The sequence below is a fragment of the Saccopteryx bilineata genome, chromosome 6 (assembly GCF_036850765.1).
Source record: "Saccopteryx bilineata isolate mSacBil1 chromosome 6, mSacBil1_pri_phased_curated, whole genome shotgun sequence".
Classification (NCBI taxonomy): domain Eukaryota; kingdom Metazoa; phylum Chordata; class Mammalia; order Chiroptera; family Emballonuridae; genus Saccopteryx; species Saccopteryx bilineata.
Genome location: NC_089495.1, coordinates 125,368,828 through 125,381,544, shown reverse-complemented (window position 1 = coordinate 125,381,544; position 12,717 = coordinate 125,368,828). Strand labels below are relative to the sequence as shown.

At 51.6% G+C, this 12,717-nt stretch overlaps 1 protein-coding gene across 6 annotated transcripts in view; it reads left to right on the top strand.

Annotated features, from left to right (window-relative positions):
• CYTH1 (cytohesin 1) overlaps positions 1 to 12,398 on the top strand; it is a 97,650-nt gene extending 85,252 nt beyond the window's left edge. For 3 of the 6 annotated variants that reach the window (XM_066237629.1, XM_066237628.1, XM_066237633.1), the window contains exons 10-14: positions 1,983 to 2,063; positions 3,438 to 3,514; positions 7,476 to 7,547; positions 8,079 to 8,233; positions 10,645 to 12,398. In XM_066237629.1, coding sequence (XP_066093726.1) covers positions 1,983 to 2,063; positions 3,438 to 3,514; positions 7,476 to 7,547; positions 8,079 to 8,233; positions 10,645 to 10,963 — 704 coding nt within the window. In that variant the 3' untranslated portion in view covers positions 10,964 to 12,398. Of the gene's footprint in view, positions 1 to 1,982; positions 2,064 to 3,437; positions 3,515 to 7,475; positions 7,548 to 8,078; positions 8,234 to 10,639 lie in introns of all 6 variants that reach the window. The other 3 variants (XM_066237631.1, XM_066237630.1, XM_066237632.1) reach the window with 3 other exon arrangements.
• The last annotated feature ends 319 nt before the right edge of the window (positions 12,399 to 12,717 follow it).

Here is a 12,717-nt window from a genome sequence, read left to right as displayed (position 1 = left end):
ACATTGCACTTTAAGACTAAGGAGCTGGGTTTAATTTCGTTTTAATTTTCTTTTCTCCTTCATGTGTGTGTGCCCATGATTTGGCTCTCCTTTTCCTTGCCCCACACTCCAGGAGGTATGTAACCTGCACCCTGCTCGCCTGCCCACCCAGGCCACTGTCATCACTGCAGCGCTTCTTACTTTTGTTATTTTTGGTTATTTTGTTTTTAATCGCTGGTGGTAGTGTTAATGCTGCTTCTAACTTCTTGTACAGTCCCTAGGGAACTGCTCAGGATTAGGGTTTAAGAGCCATTGTCACCGTTTCCTGTTGAGGAGTGGTGCCCCATGGCCAGACAGCGGGGTGCCGTGTGAATGCTGTTAGGAATGAAGCACTGCAGAGAGCTCAGCGAGTGCTCCCGGGGCCTGCTATCGGGCTTACTGGCCGGTGTGCTCTGCTGTGGCGTCTCAGCCGGCACCAAGTTGGGAATCTCTGCAGTGGAGGAGAAGAGGCAGAGGGTGTGCAGACTTCCTGAAGCTGTGTGTATCTGGTCCGCTGTGAGCAGAGAGCACCTGGGGAGAGGGGGAGGCTACACAGCCTAGGAGGACATTTATTTACCTTTGCGTGGAAAGGGAAATGTTTCCTAAATTCAAAATGATGCCAGGTAAAACTTAAAAAAAAAAGACAAAACACCCTGGCTAGGTAGCTCAGTTGGTTAGAGCATCATTCTGATACACAAAGGTTGCTGATTCAATCCCCAGTCAAGGCACATACAGAAACAGATTAGTGCTTCTGTCCCTGCCTCTCTTACCCCCTCTTCCTCTCTTAAAAAAGGCCCTGGCTGGATAGCTCAGTTGGTTAGAATATTGTCCAAAAGTACAGAGGTTGCTGGTTTGATTTCTCGGTCAGGGCACATACAGGAACAGACTGATTCTCTCTCTCTCTCTCTCTCTCTCTCTCTCTCTCTCCCCCCCCACCTTCCCTCTCTCCCCCCTCTCCCTTCTCCCTTACTCTCTCCCTTTCTCTTACTCTCTCCCTTCCTCTCTCACTAAAATCAATAATTAAAAATTTAAAAAAGACAAAAACTAAAAACTCCTCCTTAAAGCCCCTTTACTACACTTCCAGGTTGTTAGGCGAGGACAAGGACATTGTGACCTCAGTTAGGTTTTTGATGTTTTGTTTTTCTTCCTCCTCTTTTTCAATGAATCATCATTAAACACCTGCAATTGGCCTTAATTTACATGGGTCTCGGGACCCATGCTGCACATACTGATTTGGGGAAACATGATTTTTCCAGGTGAGGAGCTCCGCAGATGTCAGTTTAAGCCCAGCTTGGGCAGAGCAGCCCAGAAAAAGAACCACCTCCACAGTGACAGTCATTACAGCATCTTGGGAAATGGCAGGTTGTTCCCAGCTGCGGGGGTAGAGGGTGGGGGTGGGGCCTGGCCTCTGGCCTTCGTATCTCGAATCTCAATTCAGGGACCGTGGGGCGGAGGTAGCCTTGTGAGTTCCACAGGGACTGTCCTCGGTGTGCACTGGCCTGCCCGCTCGCCTCCTGTCTGTCTGTCTCCACATGGCAGCACGCCCTGGGACCGCAGTGGGGCTTCCTGGTCGCAGTCTCTCGTCGCGCTGCAGGTGGCCGGGGAAGATGGCTAAGCTCCACAATCAGGGAGTGTTCCAGCTTTGCTTCCACCTTCATTTGGCACCTGGTCTTTCCTGTGACTTTCAGTGTCCGAGTGCCTGGGGGCCCTGTGAGAGGAGTGCTGATCGGCAGTGAGGGTCAGGGTCTCCAGGCGCCTATCCTATATGGGGATGGAGACCCACGAGGCAGAACAGCTCAGACTCCAAAAACAGGGAGGGGGTTTCTTTTTATATCAACATGGCTCCAATTCTAAGTGAATTCCTTGTCTTCTTTTCCTCATTCATTTTGATTCTGCCCAACTTTCACGTTTTTCACATGCATGTCCCATTTCCATCTATGGTTTCTCCTAATCCATGCTTTTAGGGCCAGAGGCACATGCTCATGTAAACCGCCAAACCGCTGTGGGGAAAGAGTCAGTCTTCCTGACCCAACACAGGGCGGCAGGTGAGGGCCCTTCCATAGCCGAGGCCTGTGCCCTTTAGTGTCTCAGCATTCATGCTCAACCTCTTAACCTCCTCAAGAGCTCAGGCAGCCAAGCAGAGCTTTTAAAAAGGTCCAGTGGTCCTTACATTGCTGCCGTGACCTACGTGTAACTGCGTGCATCACTCCTGCGGTCACCTCCTGGGAATCCTGGTGTGAGCACACAGGCAGGTCCTGACTGCTGAATGACTCCCTTTAAAACTGCCCCGATCCTAGTGATGTGGCAGGACAGGAAGCATGGCCGAAGTCGTGCTAGGTGTACGCCTATGGTACTTGCTTTCTATGAAGATTGCAGAAGAGACATTTTCTGTAGGTTGTCTTAGCAAAAGGAGCCTTTGCTGTCCAGGGCAGCAAGAGGTGCCTATAAGAGGCCACATGTATTTGGACTCTGAAGGCTTCTGGGCAGTTTTGTATGGCTCACCTTTAGAAAGCTTTCCCTTGACCCGCTGGTAGTGAGAAAGAGAAAGATATGGGTCATGTCATGACTGAAGGCAGGGTGGTTTCACTCAAGTAGGTCACAGTCCAGTTCCCTCCTCAGTAGCCGTCTCACCATGATTTCATGATCCCAGCTTTGTTCTGCTTTTAGTTGAGAACTATTGAAAAGGACCAGGGAAGCCATCACCTGCTCTCAGCCATCACAGTGGTGCTCATGTGGCCCTTAGCCTAGATCCCTTTGCTGCAGTGTCCCATGAGACATCTGGAGTTGAAAGGCTCCTGAGCGGGTCCCTTGCTACCAGCACACCCTGCCTGACACAGGACTCCAGGGAGTTCTAGTCTCAGGACCCAGGTCAGAAGCTTAAAGCCAATGTAGGAGTTCACGGCGCCAGGAAGGTGCAGGGCCACATTCCAGGAAGACTGGAGCTCTGAGGGTGAAGGGATGAGAAAGGCCTCCTTCCCGTTCCTTGTCTGGCCCTTCTGATGGAGCAGCCCTGCCTGGCCAGCAGGCACGTCACTGGACCAGGGGGCTGACCCTCTCCCCTCCTTTTCTTTTGCCCATTTCCACCGAGAGAAGCTGTCCAGGCCCAGTCAGACCTGTGTTGCGACCCTAGCGTCCCGGGTCTCCCTCCCCACACCCGCACTCTGCCCTGTCCCCCACAGTCCCACCTCATCACCAGGTGCCACCTGACTTGCTTGCTCTGCTTGTACCCACAGACTTTCACTTTGTGAAAGGCGCTTCTGTTTGGCTCTTGTGTCTTGTTACCAATGTGAACCTTGCACTGGTCCCCATGTTTCCCTGGCACCTGCTCTGGCCTCTTCCTCACCTGGAGAGAGCTACGTGCTGTGGGCCTGCCCTCCTCTGTGCGTCCTGTCCAACACGCATCTCTGTTTGCTCTGCAGGTGGCAGGGTAAAGACTTGGAAGAGACGCTGGTTCATTCTGACTGACAACTGCCTTTACTACTTTGAATACACGACGGTGAGTACCCACTGGTTGGCCTCCAGACTTGGGTGGACCGGACCTCCGTTTCTGACTGACTCCAGTCAGTCGTGGTTGGAGGAGGCAGTGGGGAGAGCTTGGACTTGTCATCTGCATCTTTGGGGCCGGGAACAAAAACTTAGGGAAGGGGAAGAACTAAGACAAATCTCGGGCTCTGGGAACCCTGAAGATGGGGAGTGCCAGCATCCAGGCTGAGACTGGGCCAGGAGAAGGCAGTGGGCAGTGCATCGCATTCGGAAGGAACTTTGAAGTTGACAAGAAAGGGTGAACTTGGATCAGTTGCTAAGAAAGAGTCTGTGGTCCTGTGGAAGGAAGGTGAAAATATGTGTGATTTGGAGAGCTCCAATTTTCTGGGGTAGCAGAAATGCTAGATCATATGATTCAGAAGAAGCGGCCATAGGGAAAGTCTGTAATGGGAGGGAAGTGGACTGAAGTGGGGACAGCTGGGATTATCTGAAGTTGTAAGAGGTGAAAGTTTTCTTAGACTGTGAAGCTGTGCTGGTTTGTAATCAGTGGGAAGGACAGACGTGTTCCGTCTGAGTCTCTTGTAGGAAGGTCTTGTGAGAATGAAGCACCTCAGCACCTATGGGAGCCCCACTGCAGGGACCACGGAGCCTGGCAGCTGGCCAGCACCCAGCCCAGCAGCTCGCATTTCTGCCACTTTCCTGTTACCTGCAGAGCAGGGGGTGCAGCTGGACTTGTGTCGTGGAGTCAGCCCAGGCACTTGAGTTGGGAATGCTGTCTTTCTGGGGTGAAAGCCATGGGTGCTGCTGAGACCACGAGGCTTGACCACACTGTTGTGTACATGCAGAGCAGGCTAGGGCTTCAGTGAGAAGTGGCCTTTCTGGCCATGCTGACGTAACCAGCAGGAACCAGGATGGGGTGCCCACCTCACACGCAGCGAGAGTGGGCTGGGCTCCTGCTGTCTCCATGCCTCGGCCCTTGCCCAGTAGGGCAAGGCTTCGTGCAAGTAGAGGGAGACTCCCGACAGTGTCAGCTTGTGGTTCATCACCATCCTGAGGATGCAGTTCATCACAGTGCTCAGTGACTCTGGGGCACTCTGACCGGGATTCTGTGTGCTGTTCAGGCTAACCTCATGCCACTTAAGTTCTGCCACTGGCCTTGCTTTTTAGGTGTTAAAATCTTTTCAGACCTGTGGTGGCGCAGTGGTTAAAGCGTCGACCTGGAAATGCTGAGGTCGCCGGTTCAAAACCCTGGGCTTGCCTGGTCAAGGCACATATGGGAGTTGATGCTTCCAGCTCCTCCCCACCTTCTCTCTCTGTCCCTCTCTCCTCTGTCTCTCTCTGTCCCTTTCTCTCTCCTCTCTAAAATGAATAAATAAAATTAAAAAAAAAAAAAAAGATTAAAAAAAAAAATCTTTTCAGTTATTAGGGGACTATATTTTAAATATGCAAAACAGCAGAAAGATTCTTCCTATTCCATGCCCCCAAGTGCCACTTTACAGTTTGGTTAATTTCTGTCCCTCCCCTCTGTATAGTGCCTTTTTTCTTGAAGATATTTTGGTGAACGATGTCTTTAACATCTTGCTTGGATATTTTTCACTGTTCTCTGGGTTAAAATGAATCATACAGGCTTCTACATAATCTACCCTAAGTACTGGATGCTCTCTATAGTAATGCAGTAAGGTTGTAGAATCTTGTGGTTCTTCCGAGGCCGAGCACAGTGGCATTGCTGAATTCCACTCAGCCACGTGCGGTGCTGCTCAGGCACGGGGAGCACACAGAACACACTTCTTAAGGCACAGAGAAACCTTCAGGGTTCTGATGGTAGGTAGAAGCTTCACGTAGCCTACCTAAGAGAGGAAATTCTAGTAGAAATAATGGGAAACAGTGACTGCTAAATAAGGGAAGGGCAGGAGTAGGCTGATGCACTTGGACAACAGCAGCAAGGACAGCCAGTAGCCTGTGAGCGGACGGAGGACCCTTCACTGAGCAACCTGGAGCACCCACCAGCTCGCCCCTGCCCCTTGCCCTTTTTCCTCTTCCAATTGTGGAGCAGTCTAGTCTGCTGCTGGGTGGGAAGTGGGGAAATGGGAGAAGTGAAAAGCGGAGTCCCCATCTGCAGTGTCGGTCAAGGCTGCAGACTGTGTATCTGTTTGGAAAAACGACCCTTAGAGGGTGTGTCTGTGAGCATCACATCTCTCCCTAAGTAGACAATAACAGTCCAGGGACAGAGTCAGAACTGGGGGCATCTGAGATGTGCTGTCCCTCTGCTCACCTTTCTTTCCTGAGACTGGAAGTTTTCAGAATATAAAATACCCAGTTCTCCAGGTCTTTCAGACCCTAAAACAAATAAGAACCAAAACTATGTCTTTAGCATATAGCTACATAACAATAACAAATGAGTTAGAACTTGAAGAAGTAGAACAGAGGAGTGAAATGTAGTCACTCCCACAGAGGAAAGGCTATAGATGGTCTCCAAGACTGAGTCTGAAGAAGACAGCTATTAAAAAGGTTAGATGGGGGGCTGGGTGGAAAAGGTAAGGGATTAAGCAAAGAAAATCCTCATAGACACAATAGTGGCGATTACCAGAGGGAAAGGGGATGGGGAGAGGTGAGAGAGGGTAAAGGGGGGGTACATAGTGACAGAAGGAGACTTGACTTTGGGTGGTAAACATAATACTATATACAGATGATGTGTTATAGAATTGTACGCCTGGAACCTATATAATTTTATTAACTACTGTTTACCCCAGTTAAATTCAAAAAATAAGAAAAAAGAGAAAAGTTAACAGACATGGAGGACAGATGAAAATGATCCCACCTGACTACGTGGTGGCGCAGTGGATAGAGCATCGGACTGGGATGTGGAGGACCCAGGTTTGAGACCCTGAGGTCGCCAGCTTGAGTGCGGGCTCATCTGGTTTGAGCAAAAAGCTCACCAGCTTGGACCCAAGGTTGCTGGCTCGAGCAAGGGGTTACTTGGTCTGCTGAAGGTCTGCGGTCAAGGGCACATATGAGAAAGCAGTCAATGAACAACTAAGGTGTTTAAACAAAAAACTGATGATTGATGCTTCTCATCTCTCTCCATTTCCTGTCTGTCTGTCCCTATCTTTCCCTCTCTCTGACTCTCTCTCTGTCTCTTTAAAAAAAAAAAAAAAAAAAAAAACTATCGCAATACCAGAATAGTGATACCTGCAAAGATAGGAGATTATTAGCCTTAAAAGGAGGAAAAACCCTAATTTAAAGATCAAAAGAGAGTGTGGTATTCAGGCACATTCATCATGGAAAGCTGGCACCAAGTCTTAGCCCGGCTAAATGAGCTTGGGACAGAGTTGTAGGCTGTGGTTAACTGGGCACCAGGGACAAGGAGGTGAAGACTGGTGTCAGGTTTCTGGTGTATGCGTAGGTACCTGCGAGTTAATGACCTGGGTGGGGGTTTGCTCTGTTCTGGCCAGGAGTAGAGGTGCCTTCTGGGATCCTGCTGGAGTTGTCAGGCACACACTTCTCTGGAGATGGGGAACACAGGACAGGAGATAATGAGTGCAGAATGACTCTGACACAGCTATAGCCCCCGGCCTTAGGGCACCTAGCACTAGATTAGGGAAGTCAGCCATCAGAGGTGGCTAACTCCAGAGACAAGGCTTAAAAGATGAGTGGGGGGACAGGCAGAGAGCCACAGCAGTTTTCTGTGGAGGGCCTGCCTGTCACTGCCGAGGGTCAGCCACGGCTCCTGCTGTCCATTACTCTCTGCTGAGCATCTGTAGGACCCCTGGCATGTTCCTTGCAAAGGACTTGGTGGTTGGGACTCATGTGGCTCCTTGACAGCAGTCCTGCCTTCTGGATGGACCCTATTTTTGTTTGAGAGCAGTCAGTGCAGACCCCACTGAGCTGGGAGAAGGCAGACAGGCTAGGGTGGGTCGTGGAGTAGGAGGCGTGTTCACAAACTGAGCCCTGAGGTCTCGCTCCAACTCTTGTAGGATAAGGAGCCCCGAGGAATCATCCCATTAGAGAATCTGAGCATCCGGGAGGTGGAGGACTCCAAAAAGCCAGTGAGTACTTTTGGTGAGGTGTTTAAAGGGACAAAGGGATGAGTATAGCAGTTCTTTGCAAAAGAATGAAAGTGCAGAGGTTTACCTAAAAATAATAATGAAGAAAAGGAAAAGTACTATCATGCCTTCAATTTAGTGTCCAAGCCAAAGATGAGACCCTGAATAGCCTTCTTGTTCTGTCTGTCTGGGTGACCACACACGGGTAGACTTGCCCCTCTGGAGAAGATGGCAGCGGCAGTGCTAGCGGTCGGCCGCCTGTCATGAGCTCCAGTGCCCTGTAAGGCTCTGTGCCCAGGTCGCAGAGTCTGGCTACAGTTGCTGGCAGTTGCCCAGCAGAGCTGACACCCTAGAGGGTGTCCGTGCCAGATAGTTTTCCTTCTACAGAGTTCACAGCCAGGCCCGTCTTTCCAGCAGGAACACACATTGCCTGTGTTTCATGGAGGGCAGAGTAGTGTCTGTGGAAGTGAGTTAACAGGTTTTCTTGGTCGGCAGCTTTCTCAGACCTTTGTCACTCCTGTCTTTGCTCCCCAGAACTGCTTTGAGCTCTATATACCTGACAACAAGGACCAGGTCATTAAGGCCTGTAAGACAGAGGCCGATGGGCGCGTGGTGGAGGGCAACCACACTGTGTACCGGATCTCCGCCCCAACACCTGAGGAAAAGGAGGAATGGATCAAGTGTATCAGGTGGGTGCTCCGGACCATGGCTCTGCTTCCCAGGGCCTCTATCTCTCTGCCCTGCGGTGACTAGTGGTGCTCGATGGTGACTCACAGTGACCTTGTAGTGGTCTGCTACAGCATTAGAGCGCCCAGGTCCAGGTTCCGCATGCAGCGCACCTCACGGCCCCCAAGGGGTAGCAGGTGAGCAAGTGGGCGGGAGCAGGAGCCCCACCAAGCTGGCCTCTTCAGGTCTTCGGAAGCAGGTCTCGTTTTTATGGTGGCAGCTCAGTGATCATATGTTATCAGTTCCAAGTGCTGAGAGGCACTGCGTCATGTTTACAGATGAGGAGACTGAGGCTCATAGCAGGAAAGCAGTGTGCCTGAAGCCACGTGGCTGCTATGATCAGGGTCCTGCTTTTCATAGGGAAGCTGCAGCCTGGGAGGCGGGCAGGTGGCAGGTTTGTACTCAGCTGTGAATGGAGCTGCAGCCTAAGGTTATTATGGGGCACTGTGTCCCAGCACAGCTACCCTCTACCCCTTTCTGCCCAGGATATCTATGAAGCCTGTCCAGGTCACCATTGTGCCCTCGTGTGCATCACTGCCCTCTGGTGGTTCGTCCTCCTAAAGCACATCCTCACTCTCCCCACCGGGTGCACTGTCCATCAGATGTTCCCCAGCTGTTTCCTTAGCATCTCCCCATGACAGGGCCTCATGACTTTCCCTGGAGACTGGGAGACCACACTGAGCACATGGCCTGAGGCCCTGAAGTCCAGGCATTGTCCTGTGAGGCCACAGCCTGCTCCTGAGTGGACTGAGCATTCTCTAGTTTCTGTTCTGTTTTGGGGCATCTCCATTAAAACCAGTGCTGAGGCCTGACCAGGCGGTGGCATAGAGGATAGAGCATCGGACTGGGATGCGGAGGACCCAGGTTTGAGACCCCGAGGTCGCCAGCTTGAGTGCGGGCTCATCTGGTTTGAGCAAAGCTCACCAGCTTGGACCCAAGGTCGCTGGCTTGAGCAAGAGGTCACTTGGTCTGCTGTAGCCCCCCCCCCCCCCCCCCCCCCGGTCAAAGCACATATGAGAAAGCAATCAATGAACAACTAAGGAACCGCAAAAAAGAATTAATGTTTCTCGTCTCTCTCCCTTCCGGTCTGTCTGTCCCTATCTCTCTCTCTCTCTGACTCTCTCTGTCTCTGCCATAAATAAATAAAATAGCAATACTGCAAAAACAAAAAACAAAAAACAAAACTGCTGGATTTTGGCCAGTTAAACAGTGAGCAGATGTTTCCTCATAACCACTGTGAGGCCTCCTTATGACTCTGGGCACTGCCCAGCTCTGTCGTGCCCCAGAAGCTCTGGAGACACTGCTCACAAGGCAGCATTGCTGGTGAAAGGGCCCCAGTCTATGTGTAGGGGTTGGCATCACCTGGTCAGGTGCAGAGCCTGTGGTACCTGGGCTCTGAGCTGCCCCAGAATAGTCAGCACCTGGAAACTGCTTCTCTGAAAAAGCAAATTCAACTTCAAAAAAAAAAAATTTTTTTTTTTTTTTGTATTTTTCTGAAGTTGGAAACGGGAAGGCAGTCAGACAGACTCCCGCATGCACCCAACCAGGATCCACCCAGCATGCCCACCAGGGGGCGATGCTTTGCTCATCCGGGGCGTCGCTCTGTTGCAACCAGAGCCATTCTAGTACCTGAGGCAGAGGCCACAGAGCCATCCTCAGCGCCCGGGCCAACTTTGCTCCAATGGAGCCTTGGCTGTGGGAGGGGAAGAGAGAGACAGAGAGGAAGGAGAGGGGGAGGGGTGGAGAAGCAGATGGGTGCTTCTCGTGTGTGCCCTGGCCAGGAATCAAACCCGGGATTCCTGCACGCCAGGCAGACGCTCTACCACTGAGCCAACTGGCCAGGGCTAGATTCAAAATTTTGGATCACAAATTACTTGACAATTGAGAATGACAAACATACGGACAGCTTGGCAGTCTAGACAAAGTGTCCTGTACTGTCCTGGTCCTGGGCTGGTTCCCTGGGGCCACAGCGATGGCACCAATGGCCATTAGGGTTCTCAGTTATGGGACAGGCAGTGTGGGGGCTCGGAAGTGACACAGCACCGACTGGGCAGCCATGTGAAAGCATCATGGGCCGCGGTGGTCACTGCTCCCGACGTATGCCCCGTCACCATGGAGCTAAAGCAGTGTATTTGTTTCCTGAGTTATCCACAGCAGAAAGTGTGGTCCTCTGCTCCTGTGAACACCCAGCTATGTCATGCTACCTATACTGTGTGTCTCATTAAGCTGTTGTGCAGATACAGTGAAGGTTAACGCACTGACTTGGTCTTTGCAGGGATACTTGAGTGGCAGGGGTCTGGACAGCCCTGCATGAGGTGTCTCTGGCCCCAACCCTCAGCCTCTCTGTTCCTCTCCTTTCTATGTTGCAGAGCAGCCATCAGCAGGGATCCTTTCTACGAGATGCTGGCTGCACGGAAGAAGAAGGTGTCTTCCACAAAGAGACACTGAGCCTGTGCAGAGGGCCCCTGCCTGGGGCTCAAGCAGGAGTGCTGGGCGTCGCTGGACTCCTGGACACTGGCTTCAGCTTTGCTGAGTTTTATGTGGGAGAGAGCAGGCCGTCTCTGGGGCAGCAGGGCCTGGCACTGTACAGCAGGGTGGGCCTTCTCTCTGGAAGCACAGAGCTCCTGGCTCAGAGCAGCCCTGCCAGTCTCTGCTCAGCGCCCTGGCCGAGCTCGGCAACCTGTGCTGCTTAGTGTACCCTGGGAGGAAGCCATCAGCCTTGCGCAAAAGTCCGTGCATCTGTGTAGTGTTGTATGTTGAGAAAGTAGAATGGAAGGGAAGCCACACACCATAAAGATATATTTTTGTTTTTTTAAAAGAAAAAGAGCAGAGCTGTCTGCACGCATCCTGCCCATTTGGTTTGGGGAGCTTCTCCCTGGGCCTGGTGGTGCAGGGTGTGTTCTTGTGCACAGCTGAGAGCTGTGGGTGCCATGAGGGAGGGCAGAGGGTCAGAAAGGACCTGGACCTGACACAGGGTCTGTGGTGGCCTCCGCCTAGCTCATGCCCCTGCCCTGGTGCCTCTGCCTGGTGCCAGCAGTGCTGTGTAGGGGAGCCCACTGGACACTCGTACTGCTTCTCTCTCAGAATGCACGCCTCCCAGACTTTACAATAGAAAGTATTTTTCCATGAGCTAAATACCTAATAATCAAAACTATGAGGCAAGGTGCCCCAGCACAAGCTCTGGGGCAATCTAGGCTTTGGGGCAACCTAACCGTTCCTTGTTTGGTTTTGCTTCCTGCCCCCCAAACTCCAGTCCTCGTTTTAGAGGAAGGAGGGGGTCTTACACTCCCCTAGGGCTTCAGCCTCTTCTGCCTCAGCTCCTACTTTCTCTGGGCCACTGCCCATGCATCCAGTGGCAGCCCCCAGAATGTGGGGGCCCTCACTGCTCACCAGGACAGGTGGACAGGGGTGGGAAGGCTGGCCTGTGCTGTTGCTTTGCTATTTCTTCAGAAGTGTGAGTGGGCCCTGCCCTCTAACCTATGGTGTGAAGGGGGCCGGGAAACAACCTTGTCCTGCCATTCTCTCAGGGACTCTTAGGCACTCCTGTCACCTGTTCAGGCCCATGTGCCCATTGGGCCGAGCCAGGCCCCCACACACATGGAGGACGGTGGGCTGGTGGCTCCCCTGGGCAGTGGGCCAGCTCCCTGCCTTTAGGGCAGGCTTGCATCTCTGCAAATAGCTTTTGTAAAAGTGGTGGGGAGTGTCGGGGGCCTCTCTGGGGTCGCTCCCTGCCTTCATGTGGGTCCTACCTGGAGTGGCTTCAGGTGTTTTTTGCCAGAGCTTGTGAAGGTGACAGGAGGGTCCAGGCTGGAAACCTGAACTTTCCAGCCATGCAGCTAAAGTCCAGGCAGCCTCAGGCAGTGCTGGACCATTACCCAGACAGAGGGATCTGGTATTAGTCTATTTATCAGAGATGTAAATTATCCATGTATAGTTTTTCTCCTTTTAGATTATTTTGTATTTGTTTAAAAAAAGTTTTGTCAGAATATAAAAATATAAAGAAATGACTGAAAGCCATTGACAGGGTTTTTAAAGAACTATAATTATTATTCCATTTGTTGGGTTTTTTGCTTTGTAAACTAGCATCAAGGAACCACAGCAAATAAACTCCAATCCACCCAAACCACACTAGCCGTTTGTGGATTCTGTCTGTGGCGTCACTGGGGGCCAAGTGGGATGGGCGGGTGCCTCTGTGTGTCACACCTCCTTCTGTCTTCAGTCCAGCGACCATACTGTGGGAGGAGGGTCCTGTCTTCTGTTCAGGAGAACAAAGCCAAGACGACAGGGTGGCTGTTGCCTCCTTTTTGAAGGAGAAGAAGAAACAAATGTCAAACGTCCAACTCTAAGAGTGAAAAGTGTACCTTCAGTGATACATTTTCAGTGCACATCAGGCTCAGGCTAGGCCCGCATAATGCCAGGGAGAGTCCCAGTGAAATAGCTCGAGGCC